This window comes from Salvelinus alpinus, chromosome 10 (assembly GCF_045679555.1).
Source record: "Salvelinus alpinus chromosome 10, SLU_Salpinus.1, whole genome shotgun sequence".
NCBI lineage: Eukaryota > Metazoa > Chordata > Actinopteri > Salmoniformes > Salmonidae > Salvelinus > Salvelinus alpinus.
This window is the reverse complement of record NC_092095.1, coordinates 20,397,326-20,418,266: the sequence shown is the minus strand read 5'-3', so window position 1 is coordinate 20,418,266 and position 20,941 is coordinate 20,397,326. Positions and strand designations below refer to the sequence as shown.

At 42.9% G+C, this 20,941-nt stretch overlaps 2 protein-coding genes across 3 annotated transcripts in view; one reads left to right on the top strand and one right to left on the bottom strand.

The window, feature by feature from the left end:
• Positions 1-20,862, top strand: part of LOC139531710 (junctophilin-1-like) — a 115,001-nt gene extending 94,139 nt beyond the window's left edge. Inside the window, exons 5-7 of the mRNA XM_071328417.1 lie at positions 14,873-15,798; positions 15,915-16,011; positions 16,160-20,862. Coding sequence (XP_071184518.1) covers positions 14,873-15,798; positions 15,915-15,995 — 1,007 coding nt within the window. The 3' untranslated portion in view covers positions 15,996-16,011; positions 16,160-20,862. The remainder of the gene's footprint in view (positions 1-14,872; positions 15,799-15,914; positions 16,012-16,159) is intronic.
• The window catches only part of sgk3 (serum/glucocorticoid regulated kinase family member 3), a 1,016,194-nt gene that overhangs the window by 400,672 nt on the left and 594,581 nt on the right, over positions 1-20,941 (bottom strand). The window lies entirely within an intron of this gene.

Here is a 20,941-nt window from a genome sequence, read left to right as displayed (position 1 = left end):
AGGCTCAGAATGTTTGTCTAGTGGTTGATAAAGTAAATAATAGTAAATGTAAACAACGAAATGTTCAAGGACTCGAAGATTCCAACGTAGCTGTGAGTGATAGTGTAACAGTATAGCTTCCGTCCCTAGGCGTAAAACAGCCGGGGTGAAAGAGCAACGACACTGGAATAAAAACAAAATGTGTGGAGAGAGATTTGGTTTTACAGGTTTACTCGCTCTGGATTGTCAGTACTGCATGTATTCTTAGCTATCGGGCCATGGCTGTGTCAGAGTCAATTGTAAGTTAAAGTTAAAGTATGTATCCCTTTATTGGTAGTGTGGTGCCTAAGACTATAACGTTTCAGGCAGACAGTGTCGAAGTAACAAAAGTGTATTACTAGAACAAGGGGCAGGCAAAACGACAGGTCAAGGGCAGGCAGAGGTCAGTAAATCCAGTGTGGTGTGACAAAGTACAGAACGGCATGCAGGCTCAGGGTCAGGGCAGGCAGAATGGTCAAAACCGGGAAAACTAGAAAACAGGAACTAGAAACAGACAGGAGCAAGGGGAAAACGAACTGGCAACAGACAAACAGAGAACACAGGTATAAATACACTGGGGATAATGGGGAAGATGGACGACACCTGGAGGGGGTGGAGACAATCACAAAGACAGGTGAAACAGATCAGGGTGTGACAGACACATTTTTACTGGCAGTCATTAGCGGCCGTTAGAATCTATGTTTGTTTATACTTCTTCCTTTTTGTCGGAATTAAAACAGAATATAATGAGAAATAAATCCAAAATATCTAGCATGTAATGGACATAAAGAACTGGTTTTGCCATATTATATAATATAATATTTAAAGGTATTTTTCTACTCAAGTTGGGTGGAAAAAAAAGATTGGGAGGGAGAAATATATATTTTTTGTCTTGGGCAAAGAAACTCAAAACGGGTTATTATATTAATTAACAACAATTTTGATGCGATTGTGCAAACTGTACAAACATATCCACAAGGAAGACGGATTATTTTAAATATGCTACGGGACCAAAAACAGATCTGGCTAATTAATCTATATGGGCCAAATAATGATGATCCACACATTTTCGAAAATACATATAATAATCTATTGAGCTCACAAGCAACGAAATAATCTATTATTATGGTGGGAGATTATAATACGGTGTTAAGTACCTCAATGGATCGTAAAGGAAATCACTCTACAAACTCTCACCTTCAATCACTTAAAAGAGATCGTGAATATCATGGAACACCCTGATCTAGTGAGATATACAGTACCAGTCAAAAGTTTGGACACCTACTCCTTCAAGGGTTTTTATTTTTTTTATTTTTTTACTATTTTCTACATTGTAGACTAATAGTGAAGACATCAAAACTATGAAATAACACATATTTTATATTTGAGATTCTTCAAAGTAGCCACCCGTTGCCTTGATGACAGCTTTGCATACCTTTGATTGAGCAGGTGTGTCCAAACCGTCTTGATTACTTCCTGGTCTCGTTCTTGCTGGCATCAAAAGTTTTTAGAAAGTATTAATAGGAGAACGAATGCGATTGGACCACCATCTAATTGGCCTCCATATAACTCTTACAGAATTTCCACGTGGACGGGGATATTGGAAATTTAATCAAAGCCTATTGGATCACAATTTGTTCTTAACTAAGACAAAATAATTCATAATTGACTTTTTTTTCTGCACAACATACAGTGCCAGTCAAAAGTTTGAACACACCTACTCATTTCAGGGTTTTTCTTAATTAATTTTTACCACATTGTAGAATAATAGTGAAGACATCAAGACTATGAATTAACACATATGGAATCATGTAGTAACCATAAAAGTGAGATTCTTCAAAGTAGCCACCCTTTCCTTAATGAAGGCTTTGTACACTCTTGGCATTCTCTCAACCAGCTTCATGAGGAATGCTTTTCCAACAGTCTTGAAGGAGTTCCCACATCTGCTGGGCATTTGTTGGCTGCTTTTCCTTCACTCTGCGGTCCAACTCATCCCGAACCCTCTCAATTGGGTTGAGGTCGGGTGTTTGTGGAGGCCAGGTCATCTGATGCAGCACTCCATCACCCTCCTTGGTCAAATAGCCCTTACACAGCCTGGAGGTGTGTTTTGGGTCATTATCCTGTTGAAAAAAAAATGTGTCCCACTAAGCGCAAACCAGATGGGATGGTGTATCACTGCAGAATGCTGTGGCAGCCATGCTGGTTAATTAAGTGTGCCTTGAATTCTAAATAAATCACAGACAGTGTCACCAGAAAAGCACCCCCACACATCACACCTCCTCCTCCATGCTTCACGGTGGGAACCACACAAGTGGAGATCATCCGTTCACCTACTCTGCCTCTCACATAGACACGGCGGTTGGAACAAAAAATCTAAAATTTGGACTCATCAGACCAAAGGACAGATTTCCACCTGTCTAATGTCCATTGCCGTTTCCACCTACAATAGTCATTTACAACATTAACAATGTCTACACTGTATTTCTGATCAATTTGATGTTATTTTAATGGACAAAAAAAAGATTTTCTTTCAAAAACAAGGACATTTCAAAGTGACCCCAAACTTTTGAAATGGTATTGTGTATGTAGCAGAAAAGCTGGAAAAAACAAACAAGATATGTGTCCTCCGAAGAGGGGGGATGGTGGATGGGTTAATCATTTTAAAAAATGGGGGGAAAATGAAATGGTTAAGGTTAGGGTTTAGGGTAGCGACGTCCCAAGGATCCCATATAGCACTAACCCATCATGTTTGTTGTAATTCTTTATTAGTATGCGCAAATATATAAATGCCCACCTTATGAACTCCAAGGTGTGCGCACACACACACACATACACACATACACACACAGTGTGACCTGTGAGTGCCTCCTTTATGATGTTGGTTAATACAGTATGTTCTGACTCCTGTGGCTAACATACACCGGCATGTAAACAAACAAAGACGGACATGAAAGCTATGCTACACTAATCACTAGGAATCACAGCTAACGTTACTACGTAAAGGACCATCCACTCTCCTCATCTTTCCTTCTGCAGCTGAATGATCAAGGAAGAGTAAAGAGTTTTGTGGTATTTACTGGAGTTTTGCCGGGCAAGCCAGAGCCTAGCTAACTCAGCTAGCTAACTGGCCCCCGGACCAATGAAGCTAGCTAGGAAACTATCGGTAGCTAACTATTAGCAACCGTGGATAATTTCTTCCCATGTTGTTTTAATCATAAGACTACCTGGAACTATGCTAGCTCCCATTCATCTGTTTTTCATAGGACCTCATATTATCTGAAGTATGTAAAAGTTAGGTCATAGTTAGCTAGCTAGCTAGGTAGCTACTGTACTCAAAATGTAGCTAGATAGTTAGCTAGGTAGCTACTGTACTCAAAAATGTAGCTAGATAGTTAGCTAGCTAGCTAGGTAGCTACTGTACTCAAAATGTAGCTAGATAGTTAGCTAGCTAGCTAGGTAGCTACTGTACTCAAAATGTAGCTAGATAGTTAGCTAGCTAGCTAGGTAGCTACTGTACTCAAAATGTAGCTAGATAGTTAGCTAGCTATCTGTCTAGCTAAATAAACAACAGCTGGAAGGCCTAGCTGGCTACTAATTTATATAGATTATCAATATGAAGCTTTTCTTGTAGGGAGCCAAGGAAGCCAACTCTGGCCTGTATCAGTGATGGACAATAGCTAGAATGTGGACCAATAATAGTGTAACGACCCTAGGTTTATAAGCGCGGATATCGACTCTGCCGCACCAGCCACAGTCGATAGCGCGCTGGGCTTCGGGCTAGAAGGTCGAGGGTTCGAGACCTGCTCCCTGCCCGTTTCATTACTAATAACATCACACCAATACAATAGTTCAACTTCTTTCAAAATGTTGTGATGAATCGGTGCTCTTATGATAAGGCTGGTCATAATTAATATTCTGTACCAAATACATTGTCTACCAATAAACCTCTTACAATGTATACGTGCCATGTACTTCTAGTACAAACTTAGCTTTGTATTCTCCCCACAACACCAGCGTTCCTGTAGCAGAATGGGTATGTACTATAATATGGATTAGAGCCAACAGAGGAGAGAGTGGTGGCTTGTTAGAACACAGTCATGGTTCTAATTTCAGTGGTGTTAGAACACAGACATGGTTCTAATTTCAGTGGTGTTAGAACACAGACATGGTTCTAATGTCATTGGTGTTAGAACACAGACATGGTTCTAATTTCAGTCGTGTTAGAACACAGACATGGTTCTAATTTCAGTGGTGTTAGAACACAGACAGGGTTCTAATCTCATTGGTGTTAGAACACAGACATGGTTCTAATGTCAGTGGTGTTAGAACACAGACATGGTTCTAATTTCAGTGGTGTTAGAACACAGACAGGGTTCTAATTTCAGTGGTGTTAGAACACAGACATGGTTCTAATGTCAGGTATTCTTATGAGGACCCTCCTAATGGTAAAGCCCCCCCCACCCCCTCTAAAAGCCTGTAACAATGGGAACTCTCAGTAATCAATGCGTGATAGAACCCTAAGCACAGGAATAGACTATAATGAACATGTGGGCTTTCTGTACATTTTAATCGTTTATTTTATATTCTATTGTTTGCTCAGCTTGTAATTGCACATGGTTGTGTAAACATCAGAACAGGCATTGAATGATAAACGGAACAAAACACGGACCCATTATTTTTTTTTTTTTACAATTTAATCCACATCCTCACTTTATGTCAGTATTATAGCATTGCTGCTGGCTCAGCCTGTCCGCGGTCTGCATCACACACCCCAGGAGTCCTCAGTCCTGTAAGACACCTGAAACCCAGAGGTAGGTTGGTGAAATGGTCATGGACATTTTGCTGGTCTCAGTTTAGCCCAGAGAACTGAGGATCTGGCAGGGATTCTCTCTCTATCTCTGTATAGAAGACAGTTCCAACTCTCCCTGTGTACATCAATGAATGGGTCAAACCACACATGATTGTCCAGCCCTGTAGTCCTGACATCCTCTACTCTAATTCAGCTAGATGGTGATGACCTATCATGAATGGACGAAACTGGGGTCGATTTGCATGTTTTGGAGAGAGAGCGAGAGAGAAAGAGTGAGAGAGAGATAATAATTTTCTCAGTTTTCTAAGCTTGTGTGAGTTATGATATTTATTTTTACACTGGTATAGATATGCCTACCTTTACACTAATCTACTTATATTATTGTGTAGGCCTACATCGCATTTTTTTCTGGATAAACCTCAGTGAGGCTGAACTGTTGTCTGTTGACTCCTGACACACGTTGACACAAGAGGTGGAGTTTTGTGAATAGGTGAATAGATACCTCGTCTGTCTGGCATGGATCTATATATAGTATCATTTTACATTTTAGTCATTTAGCAGACGCTCTTATCCAGAGCGACTTACAAATTGGAAAGTTCATACATATTCATCCTGGTCCCCCCATGGGGAATGAACCCACAACCCTGGCGTTGCAAGCGCCATGCTCTACCAACTGAGCCACACGGGATCATGTCTATTAACCTGACAAAAGACATACAATGACATTCAAGCACATTCTCCACGGAGAGGAAGACATCTGTCTGACCCGTGGTCCACTTCGGTGGCTAGTCATAGCAGCCGGGTGCTAAACTGGGTCGGCGAAGGGAAAATTGTATAAATGGGGAACTATGATATTGCTTCTCACATTTGGTTCCTCTTGGATAGGACAGAAAGTTACTCTGCTAGACACAGAAGTTTCAAAAGTGAGGAAGGGATTCATTTCACTAGCTACAGACGTTTACACACTGACTTACAATCTCTCTACTTTGAAAGCAAGCTAGATAATTATATAACAATGTTTTCTCTTTACAACTTTACCTGAACTGTAGTATGTAGGTTTTGATGTTACTTTGCAGCATATTGTCCAGCAAGCACATCAAATCAAATTTCAAAGCACATTCCGTTTAACTGCTAGGTTAAAAACAAAATATTTAACCTTTATCTAACTATTTATTACTGTACTATTACTGTATAGACATCTTACAGTTTGGGAGACAGCTTCACGTTTGGTAATGAAAGGTGTTGCAGTAACATTAGTACTGGTAAAAATAAGTGAATTACTTCACTGTACATTTAGCTAGCTACTGCTAGAAGCTAGCTTGCTACAATTGCTCGCTACAAGCTAGCTTGCTACAATTGCTCGCTACAAGCTAGCTTGCTAAAATTGCTCGCTACAAGCTAGCTTGCTACAATTGCTCGCTACAAGCTAGCTTGCTACAATTGCTTGCTACTGTAGTGCCGCCGTGCAAACCATGTCTCCAGAAACGACGAGGTGTGCCAGCTGTGTGGACATTTCACCTATCCGCTTCGGCCACTTTTGACATTACGGGAAAGTGGGGTATGTTGAGCCACCCATGTTTCTAGAAAAACCCAAAATGAATAAAACCCCAAATTTATAAATTTGACAAAATATTTAGGAGGAGGTTATCATTTCATGGAGTCTGTAAAGAAAGAAAACACATTTAAAAAGTGGTAAGTATTTTAGGTTCCCCCCCCCAAAAAAGATTTTCACCAAGTCAAATGAATTGATTGTGTTAGAGGTTTCATCATGCTTGTATCTTTAACCTTAGTAGATACTTTAAAATTGTTCTATACATCAGTTGGGGTCTCTATAATCTTCAATATGAGGTTCTTAAAACCTAGAATGATAGAACTTCCTTCGTAGCTGTGTGGGCTAATATTGTCTAAATGTTTGCCTTGAGGTAGGTTGAGCAAATTGCCATGGGGTAAGTTGAGCCAATGGTTGAGCCAAATGCAAGTTGAGCAAACTCTGAGAAACATTGGATATTCTCTAACGGAGTTCGTCCCGTTTGTTCTCCAGTGACCGTACGTTCACGAAAAGAACGGAGTGTAAGGGCAGTTTATTTGCACGCCAACATAGTTTCATCAGTATGTCCTCCCGTCTGCCCCTTTGGCTTCCTTTTCCCGAGGCCCCGGGGATTAGGGCCTAGTCCGGAGTAAGCAGAACATCTACAGCAGCTGAAGTTGTCATCCAAATCGAGGTTAGTGATCGCAGTTCTGATTTACAGAAGCTGTTTTAGGTCATAGGAAATGATGGCGGAGACATTATGTACCAAAAAAAAAGTAAGATCATTTTTTATTTATTTTTTAGTAGAAGAATTGGTCGGGAGCCCGTAAAACGTCCGCTATCCACCGCCTGCGCCATCTTAATCGCGTACCTAGCGTCACTAGCTAGCTGTGTTAGCCTTGCCAGGCTGCTAACACATATTGGCTAACACATATTGGCTACCATGGCTACCTGGCTAAGTGTACGCTCAATTTATAGCGAGAAGAGATAGCAAACTACTGTAGCTAGCTAGCTCTTTACTCACCGTTTCACCAAAGATGGTTTAGAAACTCTGTGGGTTCACCGTCAGCCCATCCAACAAAGCTCCTGGTCGAGGTGTACTGCAGACAGCAGGAAGCCCGTAGCAACAAGTACTAAACAGGAAGTAAGCATCCCACATGTAAGCTAGGTGGTTCCAAATGAACTAAAACCAGCCCTAGTTAGACACATCGTTGTTATAACTTTGCATGTCAGTTTATTGGGAGTGACACAGAATTGACACGGATTTCCACAAGTTTCACACTTCAGATTCCCCACTTCAAGAACAAATATATCATACTTAAAATAATGAGTTATTGAGTTAAATCGTTGTACAACATCATGGGTAAGCTCTGGCCATCGTCTTTTCAGCTCAAAACAGTGGATTTCCGCTGTTGTGGGTCTTTAACTCATCTGACCTTCTATCTCTCTCGCTCTCACTCTCTCTCGTGATCTCTCTCTCTCTCTCTCTCGTGTCACTGCATGTGAGAGACGCCCTCCCTCCCTCATTCAGAACAAAAGAAGAGAAAGATATTGTCTAAACAAATGTTATTGGTCGGATCCATCTGCACACGAAGCGCGGCACTTTGTGGGGTTTATCTGTGTGCTTCCTGCTAATGTGTGACACAGAGGAAGAGGCGAACCTGACGCTACTTTGGTGAATTTGCGAGGCATGACATCGGAGATACAGATTAGCCAGATATTCTTTCTGCCTGACCCCTCCTCTCGCCCCCCCTCCCTCTCGCCCCCCCATGAGAGATGCTCATGTCTGCGCCCTAACAGTGGGAGTCGTGGTCCCAATGGCGGGAAGGCAGGCGACAAGCTTAAATCCAAAATAACCCCATTAGAAACCCATTGTGCTTTTTTTGGACAGATTTTGCAGAGTGAAACCTCTAGTTTTGCCTCTTTCGCTAATGATGCGAGTGTTTGTTCAGTCTCCGGCCTGTTGTGTTTAGAGTATCCTAGCCTTTTCAGCGATGATATGCCCTGCTGCTTTACTGAATTTGCGAGACATTGCAAGCTAAGACATTTTTAGATAGAGCTTTTGATTGTCAATAGATAAGTTTAGTGCACAGCTCTGGCTCTGTTTGCCTGGTGCCAGCTCTGATACTGTGCTCCTCCCCTCTCGCTCCGTCCCTAACTAGCTCGCTATGAAAGATGCAAGTGTTTGTGTTCTCGGATGTATGTCAACTAATCTGTCTCCTCCATTCCAAAAAATACAGAATCTTAGGAGTCGATTCCTAGTGGAATCGAATCTTGACACTCAGAAATGGGAGTCGATACCGGGAGTCGATGTGCTACGAGTCGATTCTTAGTGGAATCGAATCTTGACACTCAGAAATGGGAGTCGATTGCCGGGAGTCGATGTGCTAGGAGTCGAGGAATCAATTATTTTGGAGTCGACTCTTCACCACCGCGTCATCGTCGTTAACTTTGAGGTAGAGTAATGGTAGTACAGGTGCGATGCTTAACCATCTGAAAGGGACGCACCATGAGGCCCAAACCCTTGCTGGCAGCAGTGCAGCTGAATTTATGAATTCAAAACGTTACTTATCGTTTTAACAGAAAACCAAAAAAAATATGTATATTTGTCACATCCATACTTTGGACCAGGGTCCATAGGGCTCAGGGTCCATAGGGCTCAGGGTCCGTAGGGCTCAGGGCTCAGGGTCCATAGGGCTCAGGGTCCGTAGGGCTCAGGGTCCGTAGGGCTCAGGGCTCAGGGTCCATAGGGCTCAGGGTCCATAGGGCTCAGGGTCCATAGGGCTCAGGGCTCAGGGTCCATAGGGCTCAGGGTCCATAGGGCTCAGGGTCCATAGGGCTCAGGGTCCATAGGGCTCAGGGCTCAGGGCTCAGGGTCCATAGGGCTCAGGGTCCGTAGGGCTCAGGGTCCGTAGGGCTCAGGGTCCATAGGGCTCAGGGTCCATAGGGCTCAGGGTCCATAGGGCTCAGGGTCCATAGGGCTCAGGGCTCAGGGTCCATAGGGCTCAGGGCTCAGGGTCCATAGGGCTCAGGGTCCATAGGGCTCAGGGTTCGTAGGGCTCAGGGTCCATAGGGCTCAGGGTCCATAGGGCTCAGGGTCCGTAGGGCTCAGGGTCCATAGGGCTCAGGGTCCATAGGGCTCAGGGCTCAGGGTCCATAGGGCTCAGGGTCCATAGGGCTCAGGGTCCATAGGGCTCAGGGTCCATAGGGCTCAGGGTCCATAGGGCTCAGGGCTCAGGGTCCATAGGGCTCAGGGTCCGTAGGGCTCAGGGTCCATAGGGCTCAGGGTCCGTAGGGCTCAAGGTCCATAGGGCTCAGGGTCCATAGGGCTCAGGGTCCATACCCCCAAACGTCTTAGAGTATGGGTGCTGATCTAGCATCAGTATAGACTGTCTATATCATAATGAATAAGACTTTCAGGACAGATCCTAGGTAGCCTAACGGATAAGTGCATTAGGCTAGTAACCAGAAGATTGCTGGTTGAAATCCCTGAAATGACAAGGTGGGAGAAAAAAGAAGAAAAAAAACAAATCTGGCATTCTGCCCTTGAGCAAGTCAGTTAACCCTGAAAATGATTTGAGGAATCAATTATTTTGGAGTCGACTCTTCACCACTGCGTCATCGTCGTTAACTTTGAGGTAGAGTAATGGTAGTCATGTGTGGATGTTGATTAAGGCTCTTGGATTCAGAGGGTTTAAACGCAGAAGACGCATTTTGATTGAATGCTGTTGTACAGCTGACGAGGTATCCCCCTCCTGAATACTTTTTATTTATGGAACCTTTATTTAACTAGGCAAGTCAGTTAACAACGAATTGTTATTTTACATAACACAGACCCACTTTTCCCTGTTATCTGTCCAATACTAGTTGAATACATAACACAGACCCACTTTTCCCTGTTATCTGTCCAATACTAGTTGAATACATAACACAGAGTCTCTTTTCCCTGTTATCTATCCAATACTAGTTGAATATATAACACAGAGCCACTTTTCCCTGTTATCTGTCCAATACTAGTTGAATATATAACACAGAGCCTCTTTTCCCTGTTATACATTTACATTTACATTTAAGTCATTTAGCAGACGCTCTTATCCAGAGCGACTTACAAATTGGTGCATTCACCTTATGATATCCAGTGGAACAACCACTTTACAATAGTGCATCTAACTCTTTTAAGGGGGGGGGTTAGAAGGATTACTTTATCCTATCCTAGGTATTCCTTAAAGAGGTGGGGTTTCAGGTGTCTCCGGAAGGTGGTGATTGACTCCGCTGACCTGGCGTCGTGAGGGAGTTTGTTCCACCATTGGGGTGCCAGAGCAGCGAACAGTTTTGACTGGGCTGAGCGGGAACTGTACTTCCTCAGAGGTAGGGAGGCGAGCAGGCCAGAGGTGGATGAACGCAGTGCCCTTGTTTGGGTGTAGGGCCTGATCAGAGCCTGAAGGTACGGAGGTGCCGTTCCCCTCACAGCTCCGTAGGCAAGCACCATGGTCTTGTAGCGGATGCGAGCTTCAACTGGAAGCCAGTGGAGAGAGCGGAGGAGCGGGGTGACGTGAGAGAACTTGGGAAAGTTGAACACCAGACGGGCTGCGGCGTTCTGGATGAGTTGTAGGGGTTTAATGGCACAGGCAGGCAGCCCAGCCAACAGCGAGTTGCAGTAATCCAGACGGGTGATGACAAGTGCCTGGATTAGGACCTGCGCCGCTTCCTGCGTGAGGCAGGGTCGTACTCTGCGAATGTTGTAGAGCATGAACCTACAGGAACGGGTCACCGCCTTGATGTTAGTTGAGAACGACAGGGTGTTGTCCAGGATCACGCCAAGGTTCTTAGCACTCTGGGAGGAGGACACAATGGAGTTGTCAACCGTGATGGCGAGATCATGGAACGGGCAGTCCTTCCCCCGGGAGGAAGAGCAGCTCCGTCTTGCCGAGGTTCAGCTTGAGGTCGTGATCCGTCATCCACACTGATATGTCTGCCAGACATGCAGAGATGCGATTCACCACCTGGTTATCAGAGGGGGGAAAGCGCACCACCGGCCCGTCTCGCCCGCTCTGTCGGGGAGGTGGAGCGTGAGCGCGTGCGATAGGACCCGAAAGATGGTTATCTGTCCAATACTAGTTGAATACATAACACAGAGCCACTTTTCCCTGTTATCTGTCCAATACTAGTTGAATACATAACACAGAGCCTCTTTTCCCTGTTATCTGTCCAATACTAGTTGAATATATAACACAGAGCCTCTTTTCCCTGTTATCTGTCCAATACTAGTTGAATGCATAACACAGCAATGTGACCATGGGGGATTATTCCACAGTGTTTTTTTATTTATTTTACCGTTATTTTACCAGTTATCTGTCCAATACTAGTTGAATACATAACACAGAGCCTCTTTTCCCTGTTATCTGTCCAATACTAGTTGAATACATAACACAGAGCCTCTTTTCCCTGTTATCTGTCCAATACTAGTTGAATATATAACACAGAGCCTCTTTTCCCTGTTATCTGTCCAATACTAGTTGAATATATAACACAGAGCCACTTTTCCCTGTTATCTGTCCAATACTAGTTGAATACATAACACAGAGCCTCTTTTCCCTGTTATCTGTCCAATACTAGTTGAATACATAACACAGAGCCTCTTTTCCCTGTTATCTATCCAATACTAGTTGAATATATAACACAGAGCCACTTTTCCCTGTTATCTGTCCAATACTAGTTGAATACATAACACAGAGCCTCTTTTCCCTGTTATCTATCCAATACTAGTTGAATATATAACACAGAGCCACTTTTCCCTGTTATCTGTCCAATACTAGTTGAATATATAACACAGAGCCTCTTTTCCCTGTTATCTGTCCAATACTAGTTGAATATATAACACAGAGCCTCTTTTCCCTGTTATCTGTCCAATACTAGTTGAATACATAACACAGAGCCTCTTTTCCCTGTTATCTATCCAATACTAGTTGAATATATAACACAGAGCCACTTTTCCCTGTTATCTGTCCAATACTAGTTGAATACATAACACAGAGCCTCTTTTCCCTGTTATCTGTCCAATACTAGTTGAATATATAACACAGAGCCTCTTTTCCCTGTTATCTGTCCAATACTAGTTGAATACATAACACAGAGCCTCTTTTCCCTGTTATCTGTCCAATACTAGTTGAATATATAACACAGAGCCTCTTTTCCCTGTTATCTGTCCAATACTAGTTGAATACATAACACAGAGCCTCTTTTCCCTGTTATCTGTCCAATACTAGTTGAATATATAACACAGAGCCTCTTTTCCCTGTTATCTGTCCAATACTAGTTGAATGCATAACACAGCAATGTGACCATGGGGGATTATTCCACAGTGTGTGTCTCTATTAAACAAACAGAGAAAAGCTGAACTGTGTTAACCTTTTTGTGTTTCCGTAGCATGTGAGAACAGGAAGGGTCTGTTGCGCCTTGGGGTCATGCCCTCGTTATCGACAGAGTGAAATAGGGCTCTTATTGATCCGTATTTCCATGTCGAACCCACCGCTGGTGCGCTTCGCGTTGGCACTTGGATTGGATCCGGTGCTTTGGTCAGATGACGTGACAATAGAGCTCTTTGGCCACGCACACCGGTGGCTGGTTTGGCGCCAAAATAAGGATGCTTAAGCAGAAAATAACCTCATACCTACTGTCAAATATTGATGTTATGGTGCTATTTGTGACTAACCCCCTCGATTCGGTCTTATGTAGCCAAATTTGAAATAGTGTTTTTTTACATTGGATAAAAGTAGAGACTCTAGAAAATGTTATATCGTACACTACAGTTGAGGAACAATGGGAAAGTTATTCTGCTTTGAAAGTTTATCAACTTGTAACCCCACTTTTGACTGCACTGAGCCTTTTTCAAATAAAAATCTGAGATTGGAGAACACATTGGGAGGGATCTGAGACCATTCCTCCATACAGAATCTTTCCTGATCTTTGATATCCTTCACCTGAATTTATGGACTGCCCTCTTCAATTCAAAACCACAGGTTTTCAATGGGGTTCAAATCCGGAGACCGAGAATACCATTGCAAAATGTATATTTATTTATTTTAATTTTAAATGTATTTATATACATATATTTGGCATTTGACTGTTTTGGGATTTTATCAAAATGCATTTTTTTTTTTTTTAAACGACTTCTGGAACATCTGAACTTTTAATAACAAACTTGTATACAATCTGTAAATATGAAATCTTTAAAAAAAAAATATAATAATAATTTAACTTTTATTTAAGCCATTGAGAACTGAAAATGTGTTGCTACTGTTCTTAACAATATTTGCTACCCTGAATTTAGTAGACACTATTGACAAAGATCAGTGGGGACAGATCCCTCCCAATGTGTTCTCCAATCTCAGATTTTTTTTTGAAAAAGGCTCAGTGCAGTTAACCTGACAAGGTGAGGTATTAAAAGGTATTGAAAACAGAGGTATAATTTGGACTTGTATTAGTGTAAAATAATATAATTTCCCCCTAAATATATTTGCATTATTTATTTTATATTCTCTTTTGGCTCACTGTTATCAAGGGTGCCAATACATTTCGACCTGACTGTATCTATCTACAGCATTAAGGTTACAGTAGTCTTTGTTGGGTTGGGTCTGCTGCTGTAAATGCATGCCTTGCCTCTGACGTCTAGACAGGAGCAGTGGATAGCAGATAGATGTACTCTGTTCTGTTCTATTATACTAATCTCGGTTATAAACAGTAGCAGTGGATAACAGATACCTGTGCTATGTTCTGTTCTATTCTCCTAATCTGGGTTCTAGACAGGAGCAGTGGATAGCAGATAGCTGTGCTATGTTCTGTTCTATTCTCCTAATCTGGGTTCTAGACAGGAGCAGTGGATAGCAGATAGCTGTGCTATGTTCTGTTCTATTATCCTCATCTGGGTTCTAGACAGGAGCAGTGGATAGCAGATAGCTGTGCTATGTTCTGTTCTATTCTCCCAATCTGGGTTCTAGACAGGAGCAGCAGATAGCAGATAGCTGTGCTCTGTTCTGTTCTCCCAATCTGGGTCACAGATCACATGATCTGGAACTCTGGGATAGATTTATAATCTCTCATGTCATCGTTGGCCGGTAGAGAGCTTCTCTTTATTAATGGGATATTTGTGTATGGGGGAAGGGTGTGTGTGTGTGTGTGTGTGTGTGTGTGTGTGTGTGTGTGTGTGTGTGTGTGTGTGTGTGTGTGTGTGTGTGTGTGTGTGTGTGTGTGTGTGTGTGTGTGTGTGTGTGTGTGTGTGTGTGTGTGTGTGTGTGTTTTATCTTCTCTCTACCATACACAGATTAATGGCTAATGTGTGCTACTTGAAAAGCAAGCCCTGTTACTGCAGCCACCCTAAAATAGAACATTCATTGTGTACATGTACTGTACACATGTTGGTTACATATTACATATTACATATTACATGGGACATTATACATGTAAGAGTGTGTTAATTGCATAAACATGAGTTGTGTCTCTGTCTGTCTCCCCTATAGGTCCTGATTATATCAAGCAGGCGTTCATGGATCCAGTGGAGATCCCCAAGGATCCTCCTGAAGAGAAGGAGAAAGACAGCCCTACCAGCCTTGCCAAGACCCCCGGGCCCACCCCTCCCCCTTCGCCCCACAGCAAGAAGAGACAGCACAGCAACAGCGTCTCCACCTCCGCCTCCCGCAAGACCAGCAAGGACGAATCATCACACAGCCGCAAGGTCAGCAAAGAGGAGAAGCCGGGCCTTAAGAGCAGCAAGGACGAATCATCACACAGCCGCAAGGTCAGCAAAGAGGAGAAGCCGGGCCTTAAGAGCAGCAAGGACGAATCATCACACAGCCGCAAGGTCAGCAAAGAGGAGAAGCCGGGCCTTAAGAGCAGCAAGGACGAATCATCACACAGCCGCAAGGTCAGCAAAGAGGAGAAGCCGGGCCTTAAGAGCAGCAAGGAAGAGCGGACGAGCAGGAAGTTGAGTAAAGAGGAGAGGGTGTCCATCGCTGCCGAGCCGCCCACAGCTGCTGCTCCCTCTTCCCATGTAATACACCAGGATGCTTCAGCCAAATCCCCCAAGACCCCAGAGCCCGGCCCCACCAACGTACCACCTCCCCAGGCTGCTGCTCCACAGACGGTGGTGGGTCCTGGTAACGGAATGGGACAGCTCCACTCCCAGTATCATAGCTACTACGTCAAAGCCCCCTCCAGGGGACCCTTGCCCCCGGAACCTGAGCCTGAGGAGGACGAGGAGCCCAGTCAATTGACCCTGGCACGGATGGCCCCGCCACCCCCAAAGTCGTTCCGGAATTTCAATCTCAAGCCGACGCCCACAGGTGAGCAGAGCAAACTCAGGAAGCAGGATTCGCTGAAACCAAAGAGCCTGGCAGAGACCAAGAAGGCCAGTATGGAGATGGCTGACGGGCGGGGCGAAGAAAATGTAAGTAGAAGTGCTGATCCTAGGATCAGTTTTACCTTTTAATTCACAATGAGTAACACTACATGGACAGGGGGGGGGGGACCTTAATACTAACTCTTCTTGGTGTTGCCTTGCAGGCTCCTAACTCTATCCTGGTTGCTATGGTGATGCTGTTGAATATCGGCCTAGCCATCATATTTGTCCACTTCCTGACATGATGGTCCTGTGTCTCAGGTAACCGTACAACTACAAACAGCCACACAACACGTTTGTTATGTTCCTAAAGAGCAGGCCTGATGTTGACCTCCTGTGTGTGTTATTTTATCCAATCAGTTCATCACTAATCGATTTAACCCCACCTGAACTGTGTTTGACCCCTCAGTGATGCCGTGGCAACTGGTGCAGTTGCGTCTCCAGCCTTTTAGAAATCAAAATGGTGTCAGTCAGACTCGGAAGCGGCCACAGGAGCATGGACATCAGCTTTGTGACACAGGAGAGAAACATGAGAGGCAGGAGAGAAGGACCCGCAGGCTGTCCTGGGCCGTCCACAGACCTGCCTGATCATAATACTCTCCTCTGGGTTCTGTTAAAGAACAACATGATATGTCTGAGGGAGAAAAACAGTACAACAGAAGAAGTAAACACAAACACAAAACACACACACACGAACATACACACACGAACACACACACACGGGGACACACACACGAACATACACACACGAACACACACACACGAACACACACACACGAACATACACACACGAACACACACACACACACACAGGAAAATATGAAGTCATTGAAATACACATGTCTGCTGACGCAAGCAGTGAGCTCTCTGCTCGTGCAAGGCCACTCCTTCTGTTTTTTTAAATCAAATCAAAATTTTATTGGTCACATACACATATTAGCAGATGTTATTGCTGGTGTAGCGAAATGCTTGTCCTGTCCTTCTGTCCTGTCCTGGCAGGAACACAGAGGGACTAACTTTAACTGGGCCAATGTGGAGATGCACTTATAGATGACAGGAGCTAACAGCTGCCTTACTATTTTACCCTCTGACGTCTTCATGGGGAGATGTAAGCACGGCAAGGCCAGAGGACTGAGAGAGGTGCGCGTTCCAACGTTCCCACATTCTGAGTTCTGAGGTTCCAGTGTTCTGAGGTCCCAGTGTTCTGAGGTCCCAGTGTTCTGGGTTCCCAGTGTTCTGAGGTCCCAGTGTTCTGAGGTCCCTGTGTTCTGAGGTCCCAGTGTTCTGAGGTCCCAGTGTTCTGAGGTTCCAGTGTTCTGAGGTCCCAGTGCTCTGAGGTCCCGGTGTTCTGAGGTCCCGGTGTTCTGGGGTCCCAGTGTTCTGAGGTCCCAGTGTTCTGAGGTCCCAGTGTTCTGAGGTCCCAGTGTTCTGAGGTCCCAGTGTTCTGAGGTTCCAGTGTTCTGAGGTCCCAGTGTTCTGAGGTTCCAGTGTTCTGAGGTCCCAGTGTTCTGAGGTCCCAGTGTTCTGAGGTTCCAATGTTCTGAGGTTCTAATCATCCCTTGCTGCAGGAAAGCGGATGCATCGAACGTTAGCTGTCAGTGCTAGCGCGGTCACACGCCAGTCTTACTCTGTTAACGAATAACCATTCATCATAGCTTCCTTTAGCTCCTTCCCACCTTCACCCAGGAGACCCTTCTTTGACACTCCCTGTGCATTTTTGTTGTTGTAGCTTTAGTGTTTTGTTTCTTTATGTTGGTTACCTGCAGTTATAGACTAGTTAAAAGGAAGGAAAACTAATACGGAGAGCCCTTTTTATTTTTGGACTAATCATAATGATTTTATTTCATCATAATGAGAGAATTCTGTCCTAATTTTATTAAATGTGCAATATGATTTATTTTTTTAAAGAAAGAATATATATTTTGCCAACAAAAGGTCTAGTCTATTGAGCATTTTAACTGTTTTAAAATCTGTTTATTTTATTGTATCATACAACAGGAAAGACAAGCCTAATTTGACTAGATGGGGGGTCAGGCAGATTGACAGTAGGATTTGAGGAAAGAAGCCACACTGTGTAGCAAGCCTAAGCTAGCTCTATGTGACTGAAAGATGAAAAGTCTTTAGTCATTATGTCATTTATTGAATCAAAGGATTAAATTATTATTATTATTATTATTATTATTACACAATTGTGCATGGGATTTCGTTGACAAGTTACTTTAATTATCTTCTTTGCTTCTGATGTTAAAACCACTAAGCTGTGACGAGGAGGGAAAATCAGTTGGTTTAGTCAAATTAAAAACACCTATTGTTATTACCGAGGGCCTAATCTCTGCTTGCATGTCAGTGAGACTGGAAAGTAAACGTCCTTGAATTGATTCTCAAAAACAAGAATTGATTCCAGAATTGATTGTATTGATTCTCAGAAGAAACTTGGTATTGAATGTATTCAGGTTGAATTCAAGGGACGGATAATATGTGGTACCTGTGGTTATGTGGTTAGGAGTGATGCCTTTTAAAAGTCTTGAACACTTCGACCTTTACCTTTACCTCAGAAGAAGAAGATAAGGAGAGGGTGGATGGAGGGGGGGGGGTGGAATAGACGGTCGTTAAGATATGAAGTCTGTGTCTTAATTGTTTTGTGTAGGAAGTGACCGGACTGTTGCAATCAAAGGGAGGTGAGTTATAAATGTGCCCCTTACATTTTAACCAGTAGTAGTCTTTGTTGCAGGTAAAGCATGATTTAGTTTTTATTTAAAAAAAACATATAAACAAATGGAGTACGTATATATTTAACAGTTTCTGTTATCCACTTCAAATAATTGTTATTTATGTGTTCATCATATGATTGATAAATACACTGAGTGTACAAAACATTAAGAACACCTTGTAATATTGAGTTGCACCCCATTTTGTCCTCAGAACAGACTCATTTCGTCGGGGCATGGACTCTACAAGGTGTCGAAAGTGTTCCTCATGGATGCTGGCCCATGTTGACTCCAATGCTTCCCACAGTTGTGTCATGTTGGCTGGATGTCCTTTGGGTGGTGGACCATTCTTGATACACACAGGGAAACTGTTGAGCATGAAAAACCCAGCTGCGTTTCAGTTCTTGACGCAGACCGGTGCACCGGGCACGTACTACCATACCCCGTTCAAAGGCACTTAAATACTCCGTTCAAAGGCACTTAAAACTTTTGTCTTGCCCATTCACCCTCTGAATGGTACACATACACAATCCATGTCTCAATTGTCTCAAGGCTTAAAATTCCTTCTTCAACTCGTCTCCTCTCCTTCATCTGATTGAAGTGGATTTAACAAGTGACATCAATAAGGGATCATAGCTTTCACCTGAATTCACCTTATCAGTCTATGTCATGGAAAGAGAAGGTGTTCATAATGTTTTGTACACTCAGTGTAGATATGTATTTGTTTAAAGTTTTGTGGTCCTTGTGAAAAAGGGCTTGAAAAGTGGCAAGATTGTGTTTATTGCAATTTAGTTTTTAGGATACTACTAGTTTGCATGGTCTGTTGAAGAAACACAGGATAAAGCTCTGTACTTTGGGAGACTGCAAGCTTCTTCAGACATTAACTGATCTTTATATTCTGATTGGTCCTACAGTGTTCATTCTGATTGGTCCCACAGTGTTCATTCTGATTGGTCCTACAGTGTTCATTCTGAATGGTCCTACAGTGTTCATTCTGAATGGTCCTACAGTGTTCATTCTGATTGGTCCTACAGTGTGCATTCTGATTGGTCCCTACAGTGTTCATGTGCAGTCCGTCACAATAGAATGACATGTATGGCAAAGAAAAAATAATGAAAAATTTCTAACCATTTAAAAACAAATATAAGAAATCTCAAGACAACTTTACATTGTGTTGAATCTGTTCTCGTTCTCAAAACTGTAGGAACCACATCAACGTCCTGAAGTTTGCTACACCTACCTGATAACATAACAACCCTTCTCATTGGAGATGGCCTCTTTCTTTATTTCGTCCTCTGTTTTTACAGAGCAGGGTGAGAGCTGTAATCTACGAGGGGTTAAAACAGGCAGAACATGGGATGTTTAAAAATATATATATTTAAAAAAAAAAAAAAAGCAACATTGCATGTTGGAAACCTTTATATATAGATAAGATATAGTATTTGTAAGGATTTTTACAGAGCATAATCCAGAAACTGGTATGAGTTGGTATTTTTCTAACGATTTGCACACCTGTATTTTGACAACGGCTATAACATGTTTGTAACGGGTATTGTAATGCACATACAGTAACATTTGACAGTACTAAAATCTTTATCTGTAATTGGCTGTAATTTATGTATCATTTCAACCTGGACTCAGGGGGTAGACGTAACACAGTAAACGAAAATCCGGGATGCTCCAATTAGTATGATATATTACGTTTGGTATGGTATGTATTCATTTGTGAATGTCCATCATCCGTTTCATATAACGTGTTACGAACTCCAATTCTTATGATGTGTTACGAATCTCAATTTGTTGTGGCTAACTTTAGCTAGTTGGCAAAGTGGTGCTAATGCTAACGTTAGCTAGGTGGCTAACGTTAGCTAGGCTAGTGGTTAGGGATTAAGGTAAGGATTAATGTTAGGATTAGGAGTTAAATTAAAGGTTTAAGGTTAGGGTTAGAAGAAGGATTAGCTAACATGCTAAGTAGTTGCAAAGTAGCTAAAAAGTAGCAAGTAGATGCTGATTAGCTAAAATGCTAAAGTTGTCTGTGATGAGAATCGAAACTAGACGGTCACGTTATATGCCTACCCATCTATCCCAACCAACCACCCTCCTTTCATCTTTGCCTTAAGTAACCTTCTGTCTTATGGAACCATACCGAACGTAGCATAGCATACTAATTTGAGTTTCCCAGGTTTTCGTTTACGATGTTACGTCTACTCTATGAGACCAGCCTGATCATTTGGGGACGGGGCAGGGGGGACAAGACCAGATTATACTTGTTTTGACTGTTTTACCAAACGATGAGGAACTGTGTGAGACGTTTGATATCTCAAAGTATGGTTTCACCCCACTGATTTGTGCAGTCTTTGAAGATGTATTTCTGTGTATAACAATAAAGAAGTTATGCCTTGTACACTGTCCCGTCTCTATTTGATTGCGTCTTTGTCTCATTCCGTACTCCTGTACATCATAATGTGTCTTGGATTAGACAT